A 24,220-nucleotide genomic window follows, 5' to 3' on the forward strand; every position below is an offset into this window, starting at 1 on the left:
TCCATGTGGCCTAACCTAGGCAAATGCACATTTTAACTGTCATACAGATCATCCACAAATTTTAGAGACAAGTGAAAGCTGTTGTCAAAGTTGCAAGAATGAAATGCAAAGAAAGGTGTTCCCATGTGTTGTCTTTTCTGCTGTGCCTCTTGTTTTCCACCCCAAGACTTTTCCTGGAGGACTGGAAGGCTCCTGGGAGCAGGCTGGGCAGAGCCTAGGAAAATTAAGTAAATTAAGTAGCTGCACATCCAGCACACCCACCAAAATCAGGGGGTGAAGTTTAGATCAAGCAGCTGTTGGAGAAGTTCTCAGGGTTAGCTGCACTTTTACATCTCCCCAGACTGCTGCACTGCTGGTGTTTTGGTCTTGGAGCTCTGCAGAGGGCACAGAGCTGCAGGAGAAGCTTCTTTAGGAAGCTCGCCCCTGCTTTGAACCCTGATGTCTTTCAGCAGGTGTTGAGTGAGCAGGGGTTTGTTTACATCCTCGTGCTGAGGGCTGGCAAGCTCCCAGGGACACGGGAGCATTTCCACATCCAGGGCAACGTGCTGGCCATGCTGGCTGCTGAAGGGATGGGAGAGCAGGATCTTGTCGAGTTACCTGAGTCTTACTAGGCAGCGGGAGAAGGATTTCTGTGTCAAAAGCAGAATGTGCTTTTTGCAGCCCTGGAGGCTGCAAGGGAGCAGTTTTCCATGGGGCTGTCACCTGTGTCACAGGAGAAATGTGCCTGGTTCCCTGGATCTGGCCAAACAGGAGTAAGAAGAGCCTTGTGATAATAACAGTGAGTCTTCGAACAGAGCAGCCTCTGAGAGGTACATTCCCAAAGTACACTCTGTCCTGTCAGCCCCTGCAGCTGGCTGGAATCCCTGCTTCTGGCAAGCGTGTGTCACCATCTCCCAGGGATGGGGATATTCCACACCTCAGGAGCTACAGAAGAAGACATTTTGATTGATGAATGTTGACAAGATCTAAGAACCATAGAAAAGAGGATTCACTTAATTACCCCTGGAAATTCTAGATTGTTTGCCAGATGTGTGTCACCTGCCTGAAGACTGCTGCCAGAAAAGAGGATCTGGGATAACAGAAGTGGCTTCTGTTGTGTTTAGGGCTGACAAATGTTGACTAGAAAAGAGCCCTGATACCTGTGGACAAAGCAACAGTTACATTTTTATGTGCTTTTCTCTTTTAACCAGGGACATTCATGTATTTGATCCCTTGTAATAGATCTTGAAAGGTATGGGATCGTGTAGCTGGAGTTAATAAGGAATTCTTGTGAATTGTGTAGAACTTGCCACTTCATTTGTGCTTTTCTTTTCTTTTCCCCTCCCTTGTAACTATTTTGGAACAATCAGGTGGAGCCAGGGATGCAGAAAAAGATCAAGCTGCACAAACACTTCCCTTGTTTCATACAATGAAGCTGATCACAGTCAGGAAATTCAATAGAACCTCTCAACATACTCCTCTTCTAGTAGGAAATGACTTCTCCTTCCTATAAAATTGGAATGAAAAAATGCCAGACTTTGTTGACTTCACTTGGTTCCCAATGGGGTGGCTCGTTTTTGATCTCTGCATCAATTCCTGAAGGTTGCATGGAGCAGCAGTTTGAGGTGTTCTGTGGTTCTTTTTTGATCTCTGCATCAATTCCTGAAGGTTGCATGGAGCAGCAGTTTGAGGTGTTCTCTGGAACCACTCACTAAGAAACTGCTTCACAAATTTCTGCATGAGTGTGCAAACACAGAGAGAGGCACTGAGACACTTCCAGACCTGGCAGTGCCTTTCCAAACTCTTGGAAGTTTTTAATTCAGGTACATTCTAGAGTTAGACCCAAGCTAGATAATCCTTATGAAGTGTGCAGCTACACATTTCTAACTTTGAGGTATTGGGAGTGTCTGTGGCTAAGAATACATTAGACACTTTTGTATTTCTTATCCACAGTTATTCTTATATTTTTCAGGCTTGTTCCAGTGCACAATAAAAACATTAAATGGATCTTTTATTTACTTGGCTGGCACCAAAATTTAGCTGGCCACTAATGCATGGGAATCAAGTCAAAAATATGCAGGGTGTGAGGTGAGAAAAAGGCAAAGTGTGAGAGAAAAAGGGCAAAAGTGCAGAAAGGGTGCAAAGTGTGAGGGGAAAAATGCAGAGTGGGGCAGGGAAGGTGCAGAGAGCGAGGGAAAGAGGACAAAGTGAGGGTGGAAAGGGAGAGGAGAGGATGAGGAAGCTCTTGCCCTCTTCAGCTGGAGGTGCCTCCGTGGCACTGAGTTGTGTTCAGCATTTCAGTCGGCCAGGTGCCTCAGGAAAAAGGAACATTTTTATGTTTGTGCTGGTTTTAAGTGTTTTAACAAAGCACTACTGAGTGACCCCATAGGGAGGAAAATGGTAATTAATCAGATAAATTAGAGAAGAGGTGTTTGAAGGGGAAGAAAAATAAATTTCTTGTGCTGGCAAGCTCCAAAGCCTGCAGAGAGAAGGATCTCTCTGAGGGCTGTAGCTGCTGACAAGGCTTCTGCTGTGGTTACACACTTGTGGGTTCCATCCCAAGAAGAGACATCAGATCAAGTTTAACATGGCAGTGGTGAGAAAAAAGACAAGCCAATTAACTCTACAATTTGAACTATATAAAGCACAATAGATATTTTTTGAAGTTTCATCAAAATTTTAAGGCTAAGATAATTTTAATACAAAAAGCCAAAAAAAAGAAAAAATGTGAATCTGTCATGTGTCTGTCTTTGCATTATGTGACTCTTGTCTCTCTAACTTTTTATACCTAAACTTACCATTAAATCTTTCTACTATATATCCAAAGATAAAAGGTGACAACTGTAAAAACAGTTGAAACAACTGAACACATATTATTTTTTCTTGCCAGTGTAAATGTAAAGGTATAATATGTTTAAGGAAACAGAGAACAAATCTTACCACTTCATTGAGGCTGTTTTTTGGATGATTTCCACCAAGGATCATCCTCTCTGCAGTTGGCCTCAGAATATCATGCCATTGGTCACAAACAATCTGCTCTTTACTGTCCAGGACACAAAGGCCCTTTGACATCTGCCATCTCCATTCCTCAGCCAGACTCTCTGGTGCAGTGTTGGCTGTAACTGAGCTCACAAACTGCTTCCCTTTCTGCAAGGCAGTTTCCCTGTGATGGGGAATGTTCTGGACCCTGAGCTCACCCAGGTGTGGCTCAGGAGCTGCTCCCTGTGATTTGTGTCAGTAGCAATGCACAGGAGAGCATCTCCAGCTGACAAGCAGGGCCCCTGGTTGGCAGGTGCTGTGGTTGTGTTCGAGGGAAGAGATGGGAATCTTGACTCCATGTTTCAGAAGGCTGATTTATTATTTTATGATATTATATTATCTTAAAATGCTATACTAAAACTGTACTAAAAATAGAGAGAAATGATCCATCAGAAACCTGGAATGGAATGGAATGGAATGGAATGGAATGGAATGGAATGGAATGGAATGGAATGGAATGGAATGGAATAATAAAAACCAGTGACTCTCAGAGAGTCCAACGCAGCTGGACCATGGTTGGTCATTAAGTAGAAACAACTCACATGGACCAATCGAAGATGCACTGTTGCATTCCACAGCAGCAGATAATTATTGTTTTTCTTTTCCTCTGAGGCTTCTCAGCTTCTCAGGAGAAAAAATCCTGGCAAAGGGATTTTCATAAAATATCATGGTGACAAGGTGCACTCAGGATTAGAACACGAAGATCACTTGGAGAGCCTTGAAAACTGCACGTGCATGAACCAACCTGTCTATAACATTTTAACTGGTTTTCCCTCTCTTATTTCCCTTGGTATGCATACACAGCACGTTCTGGCTGTATCCCAGTAACCTTGGTGCAGAGTGCTCTCTCAGGTGGATTTTAGATCAAGTAGCTCTATGATAGCACCTGGTACTGTTGGCATTCTCTGGTTTGAGGTGGTGGAAAAGTTGTTCCTAAACCTTTAGAATCTCAGTGGTGGGGTTTTCCCCCTGATTTTCACCTTCTTACCTTTTTTTCTGGGAATGTACCTGGGCTTCATCTCTGGATTAGTTACCCTGTAACAGAGCAGCTGTGGAGCCTGACAGGATCACACTCAGATTACAGCCTTGCCATGGTGGATGCACTTGATGCTTTTCTTTCCAGCCATCTTACAGAATGGCAATTGCCTTGCCCTGAATTGTCACTGCATTTCTTGTCTTATGAGTAGGTTCATTTAATGCTGCCAGTCCTGGGTTGTTATGAAAATGAGGATGTGCACTTAATCCACGTGTTTACACATGGTTTATCTTTTCCTCTCTGAGTAAGAGCCAAATCAGGTCCCAGCACAGATTTCAAGTACATGCTTTACATGCAGTATTTGCATCATGTTGTTACATGCTAAAAAAAAAAAAAAGGTTTGTCAGCTCCTTTTTAGCATTCTAGAAAAGTATGTGTAAGTTTACATATTTTAGTATAAAAAGGGCTTGGTCCTGAAAGGAAGAGAGTAGTCAAGTCAGGAGTAGAACTGAAGTCTTCAAATTTTTAATGCTATCAACAGGCAAATGAGATTTTGCTTTAAGAGACTGTGCACAATATTTTGGGTTGGGCACAAGAGGTAAGAAATTCTCATGGTTGGGAGTCACCAAACATGTAGTTGAGAGGTACAGAAGACCTGTTTTACTGTAGGCAGGCACTGAAATAACTGAAGATATGTGGTTGAGTAAACAGATGAAATTTAGAAAAAATAGAAAAAAATACCAGGCAAAGAAAAATGTCTCAAGTTTGTTCAATTCATCAAAAATCTTCAATTCTAGATTACTGGATTTCCTTTTAGTCTAAATGTACAAATTGACACCCTAAAGTCACCTTTATGCAGAAGGTGACAGCCTTTATGACAGCCAAAGTCCTCCTGAGGTAGAAGAAACAGCTCCACTGAGGTGAATGGGGATATTTGAGCTGAGGACAGGACTCAGCTTTCTAATTTGACAGCAGCATATGAAATGCTCATGTATGCTGGCACTCCAGAGAGATATCAATTAGAAGACAAATATAAAAATTACAAAGCAAAGCTTAGTCCCACTTGAAAGGCAGCTGATACCCACACTGACCCAAACTCCAAAGAGCCAGAGTCACTGTGTCTGTAGCTGGTTTCTTGGTGTCCTCTGAAAGCCTGCTTGGTTTTATCCCCAAAATGCCCCTTTCCTTGGTGGGCTTAGACCTATTTTCACTGTAACTCTGATTCCCCCATGCACTGAATTCTGTAGATGCTGATTATGAAGTGATTTACCTTTGTTACAGCTAAAGGGATGTGTGTTACAGCAGCTTGTGTGGCTGAAAATGAGGTAGGAGCAACACAAGAATATGTGGGTAGCTAGGTGAGAGCCAGGCTGATGGCTTGGGGTCTTTCACGTGCCTGTGTGAGTGTATATTGAATTTATCTGCATGTCCAGAGTCTGTAGGTGACACTGATTGGTGCTTTCCTGCTCTGTGTTTCTCTCAGGACAGATATCCGTGGATGGATTTATGCGGTATCTGAGCGGAGAAGAGAACGGCGTCGTTCCACCTGAGAAACTGGATTTGAACGAGGACATGTCTCAACCACTGTCACACTATTTCATCAACTCCTCACACAACACCTACCTCACAGGTACAGCACTGCTGGACACATCTAATGCCTTACCTTGCAAAAATTCCGAGTGTGTTTTCAGTGGTAACATAAAATACACTAAAATCAGCAGCGCTAAACAGATGATGGAGTTCATTCTTCAGGGAAGCAAGGGTGGCACTTGATTTTGTTGCAGCTGCAACACAAGTGCATGAAATATACTTTAATTAACAGGTGAGCAGCAGTTGCTTTGTTCAGATAAGGCCTGATCAGAAACCCAGTGAAGTCCCGGGAAAGTTTCCCTCAAATGGGATTCCAGATTAAGGCCCGTCTTTAGGGAGGAGAATGAACATTGTACTTTTTATGGCAACAAAGATAGAAAGACAAGTGTGCAAAGCAGAATATGGGAAACATCTCTGTAGCTCATAAATTTGCCCATAAACATTAAATCTGGCGGCTTGCTTGCTCCATGAAATTTGCTTTGATTCAGAGATTAGAGAGGTTCAACATGGCACATAACTTTCTGACAGCCCATAAATGCAAGGAGGGGAGATCTGTTCCCTGACAATATCTAACATCTGAGCTGAAGCTTTTAGGTGCTGTCATGTTTTTAAAAAGGCTGAGCACCCAGAAGCTGCCGTTAATTAGAGTTACAGTCTGAGCTGTATTGTTTGCACAGCAAAGTCAACAATGCTTTAAGACTCAGAAAAAGCTAAGGCAGTTTAGGAATTTGAATTTTGGCATTCGTTTTCTAGTCCAAGGTTCTGCTAACTCGTGAGAAAAGAATTGTAAATTTACTATTTTAGTTTGGTTTACGTAGGAACAAATGTTTGGGGCAAGCAGATGTGCACAGGGCACATCTCTTGACTCTCCTGTTTGATTTGAAGTTTGCTTTGTCCTGTCATGTTTGCTAATGACTTAGCATTATGTTTAATTTTAAAAAGTGATGCTGCACTGAGTGCTAAAAATGTGATTTATGCATAATGTAGGCTTCTTAATGCTATTAACAGACTGGCCTCAACTGACCAACTCCTTCAGAATGCCAGTATGGCAAAACATAAACACCCCCAGGCAGTGGTAATGCCCCCTTCAAACAGACCTCAGGGGAGTTATTTTCATCTGCTCTGTGTTTGTTACAGCTCTTTCTCCAGCACCTTTGCCAGCTTTCGTAGAGTGAATGAACTGTCATTGTTTCCATTAGACACCATTTTTCAAGGGTTTATATCTCAGCTATAAAATGTGTGTTGTGCTAGAACTTGTCACATGAGTATTTGTTTTGACAGCAATTTTCTTTCTCTGAATTAGAAGAAAGGAAAATCAGTATGGCCACTTTGAAGTTATGATTCCAATATGCAGAAATTTATGCTCTTTGTTGGAGCAAAGACATGGCCAAAGCAAAAGCAATTTTTAACTATGATGCTTTGCAGACCTCTTACCTCCAATGTGGACTTTGCTCTGTCACTGAGGATTAGTTGGTGCTTAAGGCAAATGCTGCAGCTTTATACAGATATTCTGGAAGACAACAGTAAAGCTGCAGTGCTAAAGGGAGAAGCACGGGAGGTTTAAAGACAATTTAAGGTTGATCTGAAGAGATAAAAGACTGCTCTCCTCTCTACCAGCAGGAATTCATAGCCAGGTCCATACCACAGATTTTTATCAGGGCTGGTCAGGACAGAGATGTGTTCCAAAGGTTTAGAGGTACAAAAGCCAAAACCCAAAGAATTAAGGATGGGAATTCATGATTAGTCCAACCTATTCCAGTTTTTTAACTGCACTACAAGTGAGCTCACATGTTTAATTATTTACCTTGACACTTGCTAAATTTGCTCTGACTTGTATGTGAAAGTCTGCAACTCATCTCAGACTGTATCTCCAGGTTTCTTTGCCTGCATTTCCAAGGAACTTCAGAGGCTATATTTGGAAACATGATCTTCAGTCTTAATTTGACAAAATATTCCTAGCTTACTAAACTGGGGGGAGTAAATCAGGATGAACCCAGGGGATGGTGCAAGAGAAGTTTGAAACTCTTTCAGATTCCTTTTCAGAGTGCATGTTTTGACATTTACAGGCACAAACCACAAGCCCTTCCCTTGCAGTGGGTTCATTATGTTCAGTGAATGTGTGGCAGCTGGCTGACAGTGGGATTAATGATTTGATTTTTATCTGTGCATTGCAAAATCTGACAGCCTGGGATTTTGCTCTGAACCTACATGGGACACAGCAATCATATTCCCATTTGCTTTCTTCCAACAAGGAAATGAAATTAATAAAATTAACGGTGACAGGCAATTTCTTTTCCCAAAAGACTTTGAAGGATCTGCTCAAGTGCTGATGGCTTTGGAAGGGAAGCCTTGGAAGCACCTTTGCCCTGACTGAGGCCATGAAATAGCAACTAGTCATGTAATAATTATCAGGACAATAAGAAAACCATTCAGCCTGGCATTACTTTATGATTACTGAGCTTAATGCCCTACCAATTATCTCTCCCTTTGTTAGTTTTTTTAACCCAGAAAAAGCATGCACAAAGAAACAACATTATAACATAAAAAGCACCATGTGCACACTCTGAATTTATTTTTAATTATGCTGATCATTTTCCTAGCCTTTAGTAGAAACCCTTGGCAGTACATCAAGTCCTGATTATTTATTTAGAAGTGTTACTGCTTTCTTTTTTCTTAGGGAAATGTAATTTTTTAGAACAAAGGTAAAAGCCCATGAAGAAAGAAGTGATTTGCAGTGAACCTAGGCTAACGTAAAGAAATGTCATCTTTGAGGAACTTTTTTTACTGTCTCATCTTTTTTTCTCACTGCTATCATATTTATTTCTTTATTCCTTTGAACCCCTAAAGTGCAACCCTGCTTTTTCCTGGAGTCTCACCTCAGGTTTCTGCTGTGGGCACAGTGGGGAGTGATTTTGCACATTTCTTTCAGCAGCACCCAAAGTCAGAGACAAACGATGACATGTCACACTCAGCCTTGCATGTTTTGAGGGCTGGGCAACTTGCTGTTGTCTCTGGGAAATGCAGAATACTAAAATCACACACCTTTAGCACATGTTTTGGCTAAAAGGAGCAATAATCTCAGCAGCAGGTTGCTGAGATAGCAGCTGAGCACTTGTAGCCAGTGTGGGACCATCCCACCCACCCTCAGCCTCTGCTGCCCTGCTACTCTCTGGTATTTCAGTTGTTCCTAGAAAATGGCTCAGCAGGGGCAGCTCTCTTCTCTGTTGCTGCCTGTGCCCTCTCATCCACCATCCTGCAGCCCTTCTGCTCTCAGTGCTCCTCAGTCCCACTGCTGCTCCTTATTGCCTGCATTCAGCCCTTCCCCGAGACCTTCCTCACCTCCCGAGCAGCTCCCAGGCTGACAGCAGCACAGGGAAGGGGTGACAAGCTGGGGACACCCTCCTGCTGCTGGCCACACCACAGCCCTGCTTTGGTCCATGGGAGGTGTTCACAGCAGCAGGCAGGCTGAGCCTGATCCTGGCAGGAGCAGTGTCACAGTGTGAGCTCTGATCCGCTTGTCCTGCGTGTGGTGAAACAGCTCAGGAGCAAAATAAATTCAGATAAATGTGCTGTGTCTAAAAAATCTCAGGTGCCAGCACCTTGTGTGGCTGCTGGAGCGAGGAGCCAGGCTCCCAGCAGTGTGGGGCTCTCAGTCTGCACACTGCAGCCCCCAGTGCGTGATCCTGGGCACTGATGGCTGCTCCAGGACTTGCTGGACAGAGGAGCTGCAGCAGCTCGTGTTTGTGCCCGGCAAAGGGAGGATGCAGGCACCTCATGCTGGGGGAAACTGTTGGGAGAGAGGGAAGAAGCAGCCTCTGGTTCTAGAATAGTGAAGAGTCGGGTGGTTCCAAATAGCTAGATCCAAAAATCCCCCAGTTTGGGGAGGAAAGATGTCTTAAACAGATAGCAACCATGTTTTAGCTCCATGTATTGCAAACAGCTTTCACTGGGAGAAACAGTGGTGGATGAACCCAGCAAGGATGGGAAATGCTGCTCATGAGAAATGAGCAGCTTAAAGTTACAGAAGTGTGGAAGTGCTCTGTGTGGGGAAACCTGGGTCACATCCCCAGCTCAGATCAGTCTGCACCAGCTCATTTTGCATCCTGTCCTGTCAGATATTGTTTGGCCAATTACATTTTTCAGAAAAGTGAATTTTTTTGTCAAAATCCATTTCTCCTTAGCCCACATAGGGTGATGGGATGCAAATGTTATGCATGGTATTACTGTAGACACTGCTTGTATTGTAGAAGGGAATACATAATGCTTTCAATTTCCAGTATTGAAAAATTGATCTGTATTCAGGCTTTTCACAATATACTGGAAGTGTTCCCTTTAGTGTCTGTGTTATCACATTTTAGAATGCAAAAGGGGCATTTTAAACTAAATGCAAACAGGGACTCACACAATAGACATTTCTAAATAATGTATACAAAACCCCCACATTTGGGAGAACATTTCTCATATTCTGTATTTCAGAAAAACGAGCTGTTGGGACTATTAAAATATGTGCTAAGATTTTACACTCTGCCTGGGGGTCCTTCTGAAGGTTGTATGGTTTGGAGGTTGAATATCCTCTTATCCTTTTCAGGAATCCTTCCAAAATGTCTGAGCCTTATTAATAAGGTGTGGGAAGTGTCATGTGGCAAGTGATGCATGTCATGATTTCCTTAAGCACTTTGCAAGGTGAAGGATCTCAGGGCCCAAAACACTTAGCACTGATAACCACAGGAGTCTCTTGGGAAGCAGAGCTTGTTAATCCAAACTCTGCGTGCTCTGAGGGAAAAGAAAGACAACATTAGAGCAGTTTTCTAAGTGAAAGTGGGGTTTTTTAGGCAGTAGAGTTTGGTGGGTCCCTATGAGAGCCAAGGTTTCATCAGCAGATGCTTAGGGATAAGTACATGGAAATGTGAGTTGTTATTCCCTGATCCATGCTTATGCTTGTTTGCATCCTGCAAAGAAAAAGAACCACTACTTAACCCAGACATTGGAATTGCACCAGAAAGGTTTTTGTGTGAGGAAAGATAATCTGCCATAATCAAAGGTGAAACGGGAAAAAGCTAAATTCCAAAAGAAAAGAAGAGACACGTTGGCACTTGCTGACTCCATTTGGATTTTCAGAGCTGCCAGCCCTGCCCAATTTCCTCTGTTATTAACAGATATTTCTCACTGGTTCCAGCAGGAACTGAGAATTCTGATGGATTTCAACAGGAGTAATGTTAATACCTTGTGGAGTATTTATGATTGCTCCACCTCATCCATCAGGCAGAAACTGTAAACAGGGATTTTCAGACAAAGGCTTCTCTTACACAGTTTTTAGTAAAAGGTAAAAAGAGCAAAAGCAGACAAAGCTGTTTTGTGAAGCAAATCCCAAAATGTGTATTTCCCAGCATAAAACCTCAACACAGAATCACAGAGACAATAAAATGAGGATTCATCTGCATTATAGTATATGCCAGTCTAGATGAAGTATTTATATGTCCCCAGTCAGCAAAGAATCTTTGCTGTAAGTGAACTCACTGCCTCCTTAAAAAGAAAATTAATTTCCTTCAAGAAATCCAGGAAGATCTTCTCAGCAAGTCTGCTAGAAAGCAGGAAACTGCATCCATTTTCTTCACATCTAAAAGAGGCACAAAGCCATTCTTCCATTACTGTTACCACTCTGCTGCAAGAGATTTATATCTGAATAACTGGAATCAAACCTGTTGCAGCAGATGAGGACAACCTGGCTGGATATCCTTCCCTGAATCCAGCTGGACTTCTTTGTTGACTTGCATTGGAATTTTTTTGTTTGTTTGTTTCTTTTTTAATACTTCACAAGTTTGGAAAAAATGAGTTTTTCCTTATTAATTTTTAGATTTATATTATCTCATTATTGGAAAAGGACAGTTTAATTGAATTTGTCCCTACATCATACAGTATCCCATCAGGAAATTTAACTGACCAACTCACTGCAGTGGTTAGCATATTAAATATTGATTTGAGACCTAATGGTGGTGCCATTAGTGACTGCAGGGGGTTTGTTTCATCTCGTACTGAACTGCGTTGCATGATGTGAGAAAACGTGGTCGTGGTCTCCTGAGTCTCGCTGGTCAAGGATAACAAAATCTCATAGAGCTAAGTTGTGGTTATTATCATTATTGTTTTATTTCATGTATTTGGTGCTGCCCATCAGAAGCTTTTGAGCTGGCTTAGCTGGGTTATTTCTCTGTTAGACTGAGGCAGGATCCAGCCCATGACACTGACTGTGCCCAAGGGATTTCCGTTGCGTTCTTACACTTCCCGTGTTCTTTGGGCATTACCCCTCTCAGCTGAGGGCAAAAGCTGCTGTTGGCTGTGACTGTGGTTAGATCAGTTGTATCCATTGCTGAGGCCCGGAATGACTTCCCTTTCTGTGCTGTGCCCAGCTGGGCAGCTGGCTGGCAACTCCTCGGTGGAGATGTACCGGCAGGTGCTGCTGTCGGGCTGCCGCTGCGTGGAGCTGGACTGCTGGAAGGGCCGCACGGCCGAGGAGGAGCCCGTCATCACACACGGCTTCACCATGACCACCGAGATCTCCTTCAAGGTAGGGCTGGGCAGCTCTTCAGCTGGCACGGGCCTTCTCCTGAAAAACCCCCACTGCCGCGGTGGGAGTGGGAGGGCAAGAAGCTGCTGCAAGGGGGAATTGCAGAGCAGCTGCAGAGTGGCTGGAAGAGAAGAGCTGCAGCACTGGGACCTTGCGTGGGGAGAGGCTCCTGGTGGTGAGGAGAAGGGATTATGTGGTGTGACAGCAGTGCCATCTGGCACTGGGCTCCGTGCCCGGGTCCAAGCTCCTGTGCACGTCCCTGCAGCAAATCTCGTGGGAGAGAAGGCACAGCCAGGGCTGGAGCACCAGGCACAGCCACCACAGCTGGCTCTGCACAGAGGCACACGGGGCTCTGAAGGCACTGGGAGAAACAGCTGGGTTACAGCTCCAGGGGACAGAGCTGGAGGCACAGGATTGGGTCAGCAGTAACCAGCACAATCAGTGCACTCCTTTTCTCCTCTCTGCCTGGTCACTGGCAGTGGGAGGCAGAAGTCCTGAACTGAGACAGGAAGTAGCAGCTAGATCTCAACAATTTGCAAGCCTTTAAATTCCTGTGAGCAGAGAATAGACTGCTCATGGCCAGATGGGCAGGCTCCATGCACAGGACCCAGACACTTGGCATTATTTTTTAAAAAAATTAATAAGTGTGTGTGCAATGTCATCCCTGATACTTGGGACCAGACCCAAAGCCCTGGAGGGTGAAAAAGAAAAATTAGCATCTTTGGAGGCTGTGGAGGGATATTTGTGCCATTCAAAACCCAAACATGTCATCTTTCTTATTGAATTTCATCTTCCATTTCCTTTTCTACAGTATAAGGTAGAGACTATATCCTTAGAGACTATATCCTTATAACCTTAAATTGTTATCTTCTTGTTCTTCTTAAAGATGTTTTGATCTGAGGTGTTAGAGCAGCATAATGGAGGTGTTTGCCTGTAGTGTTAGGATTGGTAGTCAACACAGCTTATAGTGATACCTCAGGAAATCATTTTTGAAGTGTGAAGAAATAATTCTTCTTCATCTTTGACACTACCTCACCGTGGAAATACATGTCTAGCCTTGGCTGTGTGCAGGAATATGTGGGACAATGTTCATTACTGACTTCGGTTGTGTTCCAGGGATTGCATGTGGCTACAGCTTTGAGACATTTCTCCCCTATCTGAAACCTGTTGTTGGGTGGGTTTTTTGTCTTCTAGTGCCTTTCTTTAGGGAAAAAAGCAAACAGGTCTGCCACAGACAGGACACTGTTTCACTTGTACCAGCACAATCCTTTTTCTTCCAGTTTGCTTTCTCTAATTCTTCCCTGATCGAGTTAATCACAGAAACACGTTAAACACCCTTCTTGCACGTTTGTTATTAACTTTCCAGTTATGTTTATGGGAAGCCAATTATGTTTATAGGCATGGGGTTTGATTGCTGGAAGTCTTTTAATTGGGGAAGATGGCTCTTGACTGCTTTGGTCATGAGCAGGAATTTATAACAAAGTTAATCTGATTTTTAAAAGGATCATTAGCAGGAACGAGGATTATCCCTGGATATTTAGATGTTCAACCCTTGGCATTGTGCTGGCAGGAGAGATATTGGAAGGTATTTTAAACCTCCTCAGGAGTATTTCATCGGTCATTGCAGGGCAGGCGTTTTTTAATCCACCCAGAAAAATGTGAAAAACATCTCGATTTCTTTTCAACACTCCGAGTGTGCTGCTCGGCTGGGGAGGAGCAAAATGGCAGGGAAATAATGTGTCAGGAGTGAGAGAATGCATTCATGCCTTGAATGCTGAGTCGAGTATCAGCTCCCCTTCTGCTGTGACCACGGCTCAGGGGTTCTGCTCACTCTGCTCCTTGCACAGCCCCAGCCAGCCTTCCTGAAGTGACAGGAGCAGCCCTGGGCCCTCCCATCCTGTGTCCTGGGCTGCTGGCTCCCTCGGTTTTGCCCTCGCTCTGTGACTCAGAAATCCATCAGTTTTCCTCAGCTGTGCCAGGCTGGGATCCTGCAGGGAGCAGCCGTGGATGCCAGGCCAGGCCAGGCCAGGCCATGCCACGCCACGTGCAGGGATCTCTGTGTGTGTAACCATGTTCACACCTGGAGAGCTGGCCCAGGTGAGTCACTCCTGCCAGCTCCTCTCCCTCATCATGGAGCCTTTGCCTTCGCTGAACCACTGTCTGAGCTCCTCATCCTCATCAGCTCAATCCTAATTTCACTCCCCAGTTATTTCCCCACTCGTGCAGGGTTCCATCCCCCCTTGCAGCAGGAAGGCAGTTGAACACAAGTGGGCCAGAAGAAGGTACCAGAAGCTCAGCTTTTCTTTCAGGAAGTGTATTTCTTAGTGTTGTGCTTCTCAGTTGAGCCTCTAAAAGTGCAGAAAATGAACAGGAGGAATCCCCAGAGAAAGCTCGTTTAACGTAAATGCATCTTTTAGGTTTTAGTCATCCTTATGATTTGGCATGGCAGAGACTTATGGGTTCTTAGAAACTCCAGAGTTTGCCAGCATATGAAAAGTCTTCAGTGTTTTCTGTGTTCCTCTGGAAGAGAGATTTGTTCCAAGAGGGAAACATTTCATAATTTGTAATAATGAGTGCATTTATTGTGCACCTCATTAAAATCATCATCATCAAATGAGTTTTCTACTGGATTTAGGGTTTCATTTTCTGTAGGGTTGACAGGAAACTTTACTGAAGTTTTCTTTTCTGAGCCCTCTGATAATTACCACAGAACTAACTGTTTTAATTGAGTAAAGATTTCTTTTTTCTTTTCTTTTGCCTTAAAGGGATTTCTGTCATAAAAAAAAAAAAAAAAAAGAGCGAGAACTAAAATGTGAGTCAGAGTAACTAAGGATTTTATGGATACATGCTTGTGCTGATGATGTTTGGAAGATCTGCCTTTGTCAGAGCATTTTTATTACAGCACATGGAAGCTGTAGCTGCAGGCATGGAACAGCTCCCCACCAAAACCAAGCTTTACATTTAAACTATTGATTTTGGCAGACATAAGTCATTTCTTGAGAAATGTGCTGTTTGAGACTCATCAGACATTTTGGAGATTCGATTTTAGTTCAGGTTGAAAAATTTGGTTGTGGCAAGAGCTCATCCAGAGCTTCCTGGGATGTTTAGGAAGGAAGGTCTGATCTCAGGGAATGATCTCAGAGCTTGTTGGGTCCTTTCTGCCATCAAAGGCTAAAACTCTGCTTCTTTCGAGAGTTCCATTTGTAACTGTGTTTGTTTTGATTCTTTAGGAAGTCATAGAAGCCATTGCTGAATGTGCATTTAAGACATCGCCCTTCCCAATCCTCCTTTCCTTTGAAAACCATGTGGATTCGTAAGTAATTACCAATTTCTCTTGGCTGATGTTTCATTTTTTACGAGGTCTAGGCATGGAATTGTGTGTGCACTTGTGACCCAAACAACAGCTCTTACCAAAAGTGAAATTGGGCCTGTTCTTGAAAACCTCCCTGATCAGAACCTTTTGTTTGGGAGGGGGAGTCTGGCTGTGAGAGGGATTTTGTTAACTTTTCACTCAGCGTGTCCTGCTGGAATGCAGCACTGCTCCAAGGAAAACGAGGCACTATTTCACCTGCTTGTGACCTGTTCTGTGCTACAAACACATTCAGGATTTAGTCTGCCTCTCATGTTAGAGGCAGAGGCCAGAACCAGGGACTTCTAGGGCTGCAAAATAGGTGGTGAGGATGGCCAGAAACTGTTAATTTCTGCCCAAAAAAATAACAGTTTGTATAAGTTTATTTCATTTTCTTATTTTTTTCCCCAGTTACTAGAAAAGGACAATTTTTCTGTATAAGAAAAGAAATAATAAATGAGATAAATTTGTCCCAGTGATCTATTTTATTTTTATAGTTCTGATTTTTTTTTAACATTACCTTTGGTTTTGAATGCAGAGACCATGAGGTTCAAAGTGGGGTGACATTGACACATAACTTGTGCCTTAACTTGAATTGCCTTTTCCCCTTTTGTATTTTTTTGGGGTTTTTTTTTGCTATGAAAGCACTTCCAACACTTTGAGGGCAGTTTGGACTTAGAAATTAATTTTTGGGTTTGCTTTTGTTTTTTGGGGTTTTTTTTCAATGTAAAACAACAATATTCTTTGGGCAGCTGTGTTTGAATACAAATCAGAAATTATGTTGGCACTTTTGTTTCTGTAAGAGGAGAAAGGTGAGGGCTAACTGCTTTTCCATTTTTTTAGGAGCACCATTCTGTCATAAGGGAAGGAAGTGGTAGAAGAAGCTATGTAAGAATGTTTTTAAAGAACAGATGTGGCAGTACTGATCAAAAATTATGTAGGTAGAAAAATTTAAAATCAGAGGGCTGAGCTCCACTACCTGAATACCTCAGGGTATAAATTTACCTCTTGTGGGCAAATATTATTTGCTCTGCACACATCTCGAGGCCACAGGGTTGTGATTCAAATAGCTGCCCCTTAAATCCTGCTCAGTTGTTGCTGTCCTCCTCTGAAAGCCCACACAGATGCTGTGTTTAATTGCCTTTTCTAATGGCCCCTCATTTCTTTTTGGTGTACATTGTGTCCCTTTGGGCCTGCACTCACCTACTCCTGTGGGTTTGAACTCACAGAGCTTCCAAATGCAGCCTCTGGCCTTCAGGAAAGATGTCAACCATCATTTTTGAAAGTATTATATTCTGTACTCATTCTTCTGGAATTATTATAATATACATTCACTCTGTTAATGTGGGGCAGAGGAAAAACAACAGCTACATTATTTTAACCACAAGAGTTACATTTTTCTTCCTTTAAAGTCATCATGAGTGAAATCTTCAGCTGTTCCAGGGTGATCTGTTCTATTTTGGGAAGGTGAAGAAGTAAAAAGATTTATGAAATAAACTCCTGTCAGATGTAAGTTATATACAAAAGTGTCTTTAGAATTCTGAGATGAGCTGTTGTCAGAACTAAAGGCAGTGTGGCTCTGCAGGAATGTGACAGAGGGGACAGGGTTCCTGCTGCATTGCTGTTATTTACAGCTTTGCCCCACTGAAGGCATTTTTCTCTCCAGAAAGCTCCAGCCATGGAATGAGGAATTAACCTGAGTTGTGTTCCCTGATATCCCTTTCCATACACTGCTGAGACACAGGTGTTCAGCAAAGCAAGTTTGCAAAACCATGACCAAATGTTTTCTCTTTCTGAGAAAGCTTTCCTGCTCGTGGTTATTTTCTGCTACAGTAAATGATCAGATTCAGCGTGTGTGGTTTCTGATTTTTGCCTGAAAATAATTTCTAGTTATTTTAGCAGCTTCTACACTTACCCTTGAATTCCTTCACTAGTTGCTGGAAAAATCTGCAATTAGTCATGTCACTCACAGAAAAGTTCACCTAATTTCATGGAATGCTCCTTTTGTCTTTTCATTTACTTGGAATTTTTGCTCCTAGATCTTAAGGCTGGACTTTGCTCTAAATGTTAACAAAAAGTGCCAATGTTTTTTTTAGAATTGCTGTCAAGAAAATCCATTTCATCAATTCCTACTTCCAAATATTTTTTTCTGCTTTTCAAGTTGCGAAATTCTGCTCCCCTAGAAATTTTGGCACTGGCTTAAACAAAAATATGGTTTTAGCCTGTGTTCATGGCTTTTAAACACACTGCAATTATCAGAGGTAAATAAGTTTCACATCATCACCATAGATATGACAGTGTTAATCAGCACTGGACTTAAAACACAATTTTTCTTTCTTCTGGTTTCTCTTCATGGGAATATTTTTGACACTTTTTGTCCACCTAGGGGGAAAATCACTTTTTAGCACACTGTGTAAATCATCTAATTTGCCTTCCTTTGATGTGTCTCAAGAAGGGCTCCTCTCCAATATCTTCACAGCACATGAAGGGTTTTATTTCCTTTACCATAACTCCACTATTAGTGTATTTTTATCTTGCCTGTTTATATGCAATAAAAAGCTAAGAAAAAGAGGCAAGCATGTAACTTTTAGATGACATAAAATATCATGTATGCCATCGTTAATAGTGAAGTCAAAAGTTGCCCACTGAGAAAAAGGCCACTAAAACAAGCTGTGCTTCTGTGAAGAAAGCAGAGAAGTGCCCTGAAAATGTTGAAAAGACCTCAAGGAGACCTTGGTGCTGGAAATGGGGCTTGCAAGGCGATAAGCAATCTGCAAACCTGAAAGCAGACACTCTATAATTAGAAATGCACTGATGACATAGCAAAAAGGTTAAGTGATCCTTGAGCAGTATCCATATAAGATTGCTTCCAAGATTAAATTTAATTACAGTTATTCATACTGCTGCTTTCTGGCTGGAATTGTTGCTTCAGATATTAACAGGATTTTTATCACTTTTTCATCCCACACTTTGAATTATTTTAGACTCTTCTGGGAAGCATCTGTGCTTTTGTCTTATGCAGAGGAAGTATCTCTGCAGAAGTGATAAAAATGTAATATTGGGAGCAGCAGTTGTGCCATGGAGCCTCTGTGGTTGACCTTCATTATAGGCATGACAAAACTCAGTAAAACAAAGTGCAGGCAATGCAATAATGGTAATGAATGCATTTCTTAATTTTCTTTATATTTCTGTATCTCCAGGTGTCATGCTCCTGCTTTAAGTCCCCTCGCCCTGGCACATTTTGGGGGCACTTGTAACAAGTCTGTGTGCTCCCTGTCTGTGTCTGCACAGTAGAAATCATAAAGCAGATAAAGTCAGCTCTTTTCAAACAATCAGTTTTCTCTGCAATGCATGAATGCTGACAGAGTTTCCAGTAACAGGAGATGTGGACCAAGAAACACCTGGGTTTTGACTTCATAACAAAACTGGGGGAACATACTGATTTAGAAAACTGGGTGTTTCTGTTGCTCTGGTTCATCATTTTCAAAGAATGGAAAATCAAAAGAAACTGGTATTCCAGCTTCTTTAAATACTTAAATAGGGATATGTAATCTGCTATTCCTAATGATCTCTCTCTTGCAGCAGGGCATACATAGATATGTATGTTAGGGAGGGAGGGAACACAAAGATCTACCACACAGTTAAATGCTGGTACTCCTAAATTTTTTTGTATCCCCCCTTAGGAGCTTTTACAAATATTTGTACACATAGTCCAGTTCACAAAGACAAGTAATTTTGTAATGTCAAGATTTTCCTCGTTTAGCCTTGTTTACTACCTGAAGGGGTTTTTGTGGTATTAAAACCTATTAGCTTTCCACATAATTTTCCTACTTTCTGCCTCTGGGATGCAGTGACATTGGAATTTATACTCTGAACCAACAGAATGTTGCATTACTTTTTTCTCGTTTGCAAAAATGAAAGTTCTCACTGTGCTCTCTTTGAGGTAAACATGTAATTAAACACAGAAGATCAGAAGGATTTGTTCTAGCTGTGGTGGTGACCAGGAATTTATTACATTTAACTCTTACTTTTTATATTTTTTAATTCCTATGGAGAGTTCTTTTTGGAGTTGTGCCCATTTAATGATGATGATGATGTCACATCTAATGACTCCACTTTCAATAAATGCCCTCTTTTGATTCAAGGAGTTGTCCTTTGAACTTCCTGGCTTCTGGGAGAATGGATGTGTTCAAAGGACACACTGTGGAGCAGACTGAGCTAAAGCTCCCTGATGACCCCTGGATTTTGGGCACATGCACACTCTGCTGGAGCGGTGCCTCGGGAGCTGAGGGTTGGAAATGGGTTGGAAATGCCCAGCACAACGTCCCAGCCTGATCTGCTCTCCCACCACCTCCTCCCGTGTGGGTTCTTTGTTCTGCTGCCCTGCTTGTCTTCAGCTTGATTCCCCCTCCTCAGCTCAAAGAGCCTTTCAGCTTCTTTTTGTGCAGAATTGGCTGCATGCAAAACGCAGCGTTGGTGAAATGCTCTCGGGATTTAAACTGCATGCAGCTCTTGCTTTGGGGAATAATTTAAAGCCTCCTGGCAGTATTTTCTGTCTTTTAGTGACTGAGCTAATGACTGCTTCACCCCCTGTCTGCTTCCAGGGGCAGCCAGGATGCTGATCCCAGGGAAATTACATTTTCTGATTGAAATGTCATTTGGCCACCCAACCTTTTTGTCAGCTCTGACTGACCCTGGGAGTTGGTAACCACTGACCAGCTGGGCACAGGCAGGGCTGAACACCATGTTTGCAAGAGAAAAATGAGCATTTTTTCTCTTTTTTTTTCTCTAAACCCAGCTCTATTTTGTCATGAGAAGTAGCTCCATGGTAACATAAGGGCTTATAGCATCCCTGTCTCTTCCATGATATGCAGATCCTAATTAGCAGGAGCTGAGGAAGTTATATTAAGCCATATAAACCAGTCCTTTAATCGAGGCTTCCCAACAGAGTGTCAAAAAAGGAAACTGAAAGATGCCTCAGCTCAGATGCTACGCATTTTAAACAGGCACATGTAACAAAAATCCTCAGTTTTCTAAAATTAGAGAGTGACTGTGGTACTGAGCTGCATTTTGAGAAGCTTGGAGTAATGTTTCTGAGCCATAAAACCTATCTTCAGTCCTAAAACTTCCATCACTGGCATGCAGGAATTACTTCATCTTTTGGTTGCACTTTGGGAAACTTGGCTACAGGTAGAGTTTGCTGAGGTTCAGTTTACTTATAGAGGATGTTGTGAGAACTGCTGTAGTGCAAGAAAAATGGCAGGCGTGTGTATAAAGTAAAATGAGGGGGAAAATACTTACATTTTGAATAAAAGTATCGTCTGAAAGAGGCAAATTCATGTTATGGTTGTTTCACTGTTAGTCCATTGACTTATGCCTTTACTTCATGTATGTTCCCTTTGATAAACTCCACCAGAGGCATTGAAATAGTTGCATGATATATGTAAGTCTCACTGAAAAATTCACAGCTATTGGATCAGGAAATGATATCTAGTTTAGAGCCATGAGGTACTCCATTACTGCTGCTTTCACTCTGGAGCATTAGTAGGGCTCATTTCTTTCTTTCTTTCTTTTCTTCCCCTCAGCCCTAAACAACAGGCAAAAATGGCAGAGTACTGCAGATTGATATTTGGAGATGCACTGCTTATGGATCCGTTGGAAAAGTACCCGGTAAGGTGCCTTGGTGTTCATCACATCCCAGTGGCTGGGGCATTTTACTGGAGTGTCTCAGTCCTGCCTCATTCTTCATATAAAGCCTTTCAGTCCAAGGGAGGGAGTGAAGCAACGTGAGCTCTTGGTGACTTAAGCATCGTTTTTGATGCAGAGATTGCTCTGGTAGATGAATTGTGATCTCTTAAATGCAATTGATCCTCATAGCTGCCATTTTAAAACGTAGACTCTCACATCTGAGCTAGTGCTTGTTTTGGTTATTACTGCACACACTTCATAAAACATTTTTCTTCTTAAGTGCCCTCAGTAGCCCTGTTTCATTCAATGTTGACATTGCCTCTTGTGCAAAATCCATTTCATTTTAACAGGGCTTACAGAGGTGACAGGAGTGTCCTGTACCACATGGTGCCTAAGAAACTGCCATAAGCCTGTTTCTTCCACTGTTCTAACAAATCTCCCCCCTTTCTTCCTGGAAGCTGGAAGCTGGGGTTCCTCTCCCAAGCCCTATGGATTTGATGTACAAAATCCTGGTGAAGAATAAGAAGAAGTCTCATAAGTCAGCAGACGGGAGTGCAAAGAAGAAGCTGTCGGAGCAAGCTTCCAACACGTGCAGTGACACATCCAGTATGTTTGAGCCTTCCTCCCCTGGAGCAGGTAGGACTTGGGTCTGCTGATCCTCTCAGGCACAAATGCAGCTGCAATCCCATCCATCTGCAGTGGTGCAGCAGTGTGGGTTGCTCAGCAGGAAACAAGGCTGAGGTGTCAGTGGTCCTGGAGCCTGCTCTGTGAGGAGCTCTCATGGAACGACCCAGGGCTCACTGATGTGTGCTAACATTTCTCTGCACTGCTCATTAAGGACAGGCAGCTGCCAACTCCTCCACCCTTGGCTGCCTTTCCTGTGGGCCCAAGCCCAATAGAAAATATAAATGTTTTCTTTCCCTTGTTGCCTCTGGGCTGTGCCTGCCATTATTTGGTGCCCTTTCAGACAGAACCCGTTCCTCAGGGGAGCTGCAGAGTGTCTGCAGTGCCTCAGGGTTTAGGAAAAAGGGATGAGATCCCTGTTCCTCAACCTTGTCCTGCATTAGTTGGGAACGTGTCATGGACAATTGTTTAAAGTACTATAGATGTTCTTCTCTTCCAGAGATGGAAAAGGCAGGAATAATCAAGTCTCTATATCCTGATTCCCAGCCCAGTGTCTGATCCCTGCACTGGAATTTCTTCTCCTATCAAGACTGAAATTTTGTGTTCTTACAAGCACAGACATTTATGCCCCAGCAGTAGAAAACTTACAGAGTGAATTGAAAGCTCTGCTGAAATACAAGTTCATTGCCATTTGCCATTTAAAAACTTTTCCCCATTGTTTGTAGTTTTTTTCTGAACTCTGATTAACTGAGCTGAAAATTTTCGTGCTGGCAGTTTGTCCCAAGCTGAATTAACAGGAAAGAAATCCTGCTTCATTTGTGGATAACATTGTTTATCCTATTAGCACCAAAGAAAGAGTTTTCAACTGTTGTTTTTAAGGAATTATGAAAATGGCATGCTTTGGAGTATGCTTGTATTTCAAAGGAAGATTCATCCCGGTGTCAGGGATGACTTAATACTATTTTCTTGATTTGCTTTAGACAAATCCCAAGCAGGAGAAAAGTAGGTATGTCTGCCAGCTGCCTCCTCTCCAGCATTTGAAATGAGCCCTGCACTCCCAGCTCCCCATTTCTGTGAGCAGCACAGGGTGGGGACAGTGGCACAGAGCACAGCCTTGGCTTTCTGGGGCTGGGCTGCACAGAGGGCCCCAGCTCTGTCCTTCAGGAGCCTCTCCAGGAGCTCTCCTGGGAAAAGCCCTGGGCTCTGAACAAAGATGATGATGGTGATGCCAGGCAGAAGGGTCAATCCCCTAACAGGGTGTGTAATTTTACAAATTAACTGTGACTATTATGCCCGTATTACCTCTGGAACAGCTTCTGATTATGAAGATGAGTGCTTACAAATGAGAAATGCTGGAACTGAGACTGCAGAATTGCTGTGGTCACCTGTGACTGCCAAAACACATTGCTTGTAGTCCTTGTGTCAGCCTCTGCTTCTCCTTTAGGACTCGTGCCTCTTTCTGAGAATGCAATTAGTCAATATTTTTCCTCTCCCTGTCATTCAGTACTTGATCCTAGATGGAGCATCCTCAGTGAGTTTCTGTGGGGGTACCAGGCTGCCTGTGAGCTCCTGACAAACAGCAGTGAATTGATCTGAACGAGACCTGTGGGAAGTGCAATATCATTAAACCAATTTTATCTGAGGACAGACGAATCTGACAGAACTTAAGAACACCCTAGGGATGAGTGATGAGGAACACCCAGAATGTAATTTTTCCTAGAGTACTTTGAATTTTTAAGTATTCAGAGCTCCAGAGACTACAGCTACAGCTTACAGGTATGAGAATGCAGCATTTCTGTAAGCCAGGTGCCAGTTTTTCTATCTGTGGACAGTTAAAAAGAAATTATTCACCATTTTATAAGAACATTGTGCTAGTGAAGAGTTTCCACACGGCAGAGCCCAAGAGTCACCATGACACCCTTCTCACATCTCCACATTAGCAATGTGTCATCCTGGAGCTCTGCAAGCCTTGTGCTCCTCTGCACCCAACACCAATTTCTTTCTGGAGTAAAGCAATTAATCAGAAGCCTGACTCTTAATATTTCTCAGCGTTAAGTGTTTCAGTACTCCAACCTTAATATAATCTTGACATTTAGCAACTTGGGCATATTATTCAAACTACTCTGTTGGGTTGTATAGCTCCTGTCAGAATTGCTGCTGATCTCCAGGAGAAAGTTGTGCTGATTTGGCCTTCTGGAGATTCTAAATGAGTTTTTTCACAGCAGTGCAAAACAAAGTGGAAATTCATACTGGAGTTGATATCAAGATTCGCTGTTTCTTACACTGCTTGAGGTCAGATTTAAACTCAAGTAAACCCACATTTTGATGTGTTATAAGACCATATAAAACTGTAGTGCTGGTGAAGTAGTAGCAATAATTGAAGGAGGAATTCTGAGCTTTGTGGGATGCCTTG

General features: G+C 42.7%; 1 protein-coding gene across 5 annotated transcripts in view; it reads left to right on the forward strand.

Moving 5' to 3' along the window:
• Positions 1-24,220, forward strand: part of PLCB1 (phospholipase C beta 1) — a 332,913-nt gene that overhangs the window by 224,477 nt on the left and 84,216 nt on the right. For all 5 annotated transcript variants that reach the window (XR_010359722.1, XM_064415692.1, XM_064415693.1 and 2 more), the window contains exons 10-14: positions 5,478-5,624; positions 11,989-12,146; positions 15,377-15,459; positions 21,081-21,165; positions 21,642-21,819. Coding sequence is in view for 4 of the 5 variants with exons in the window: in XM_064415692.1 (XP_064271762.1) it covers positions 5,478-5,624; positions 11,989-12,146; positions 15,377-15,459; positions 21,081-21,165; positions 21,642-21,819 (651 nt within the window). In the remaining variant the exon portion in view is untranslated. The remainder of the gene's footprint in view (positions 1-5,477; positions 5,625-11,988; positions 12,147-15,376; positions 15,460-21,080; positions 21,166-21,641; positions 21,820-24,220) is intronic.

This window comes from Passer domesticus, chromosome 3 (genome assembly GCF_036417665.1).
Source record: "Passer domesticus isolate bPasDom1 chromosome 3, bPasDom1.hap1, whole genome shotgun sequence".
In the NCBI taxonomy this organism is placed as follows: domain Eukaryota; kingdom Metazoa; phylum Chordata; class Aves; order Passeriformes; family Passeridae; genus Passer; species Passer domesticus.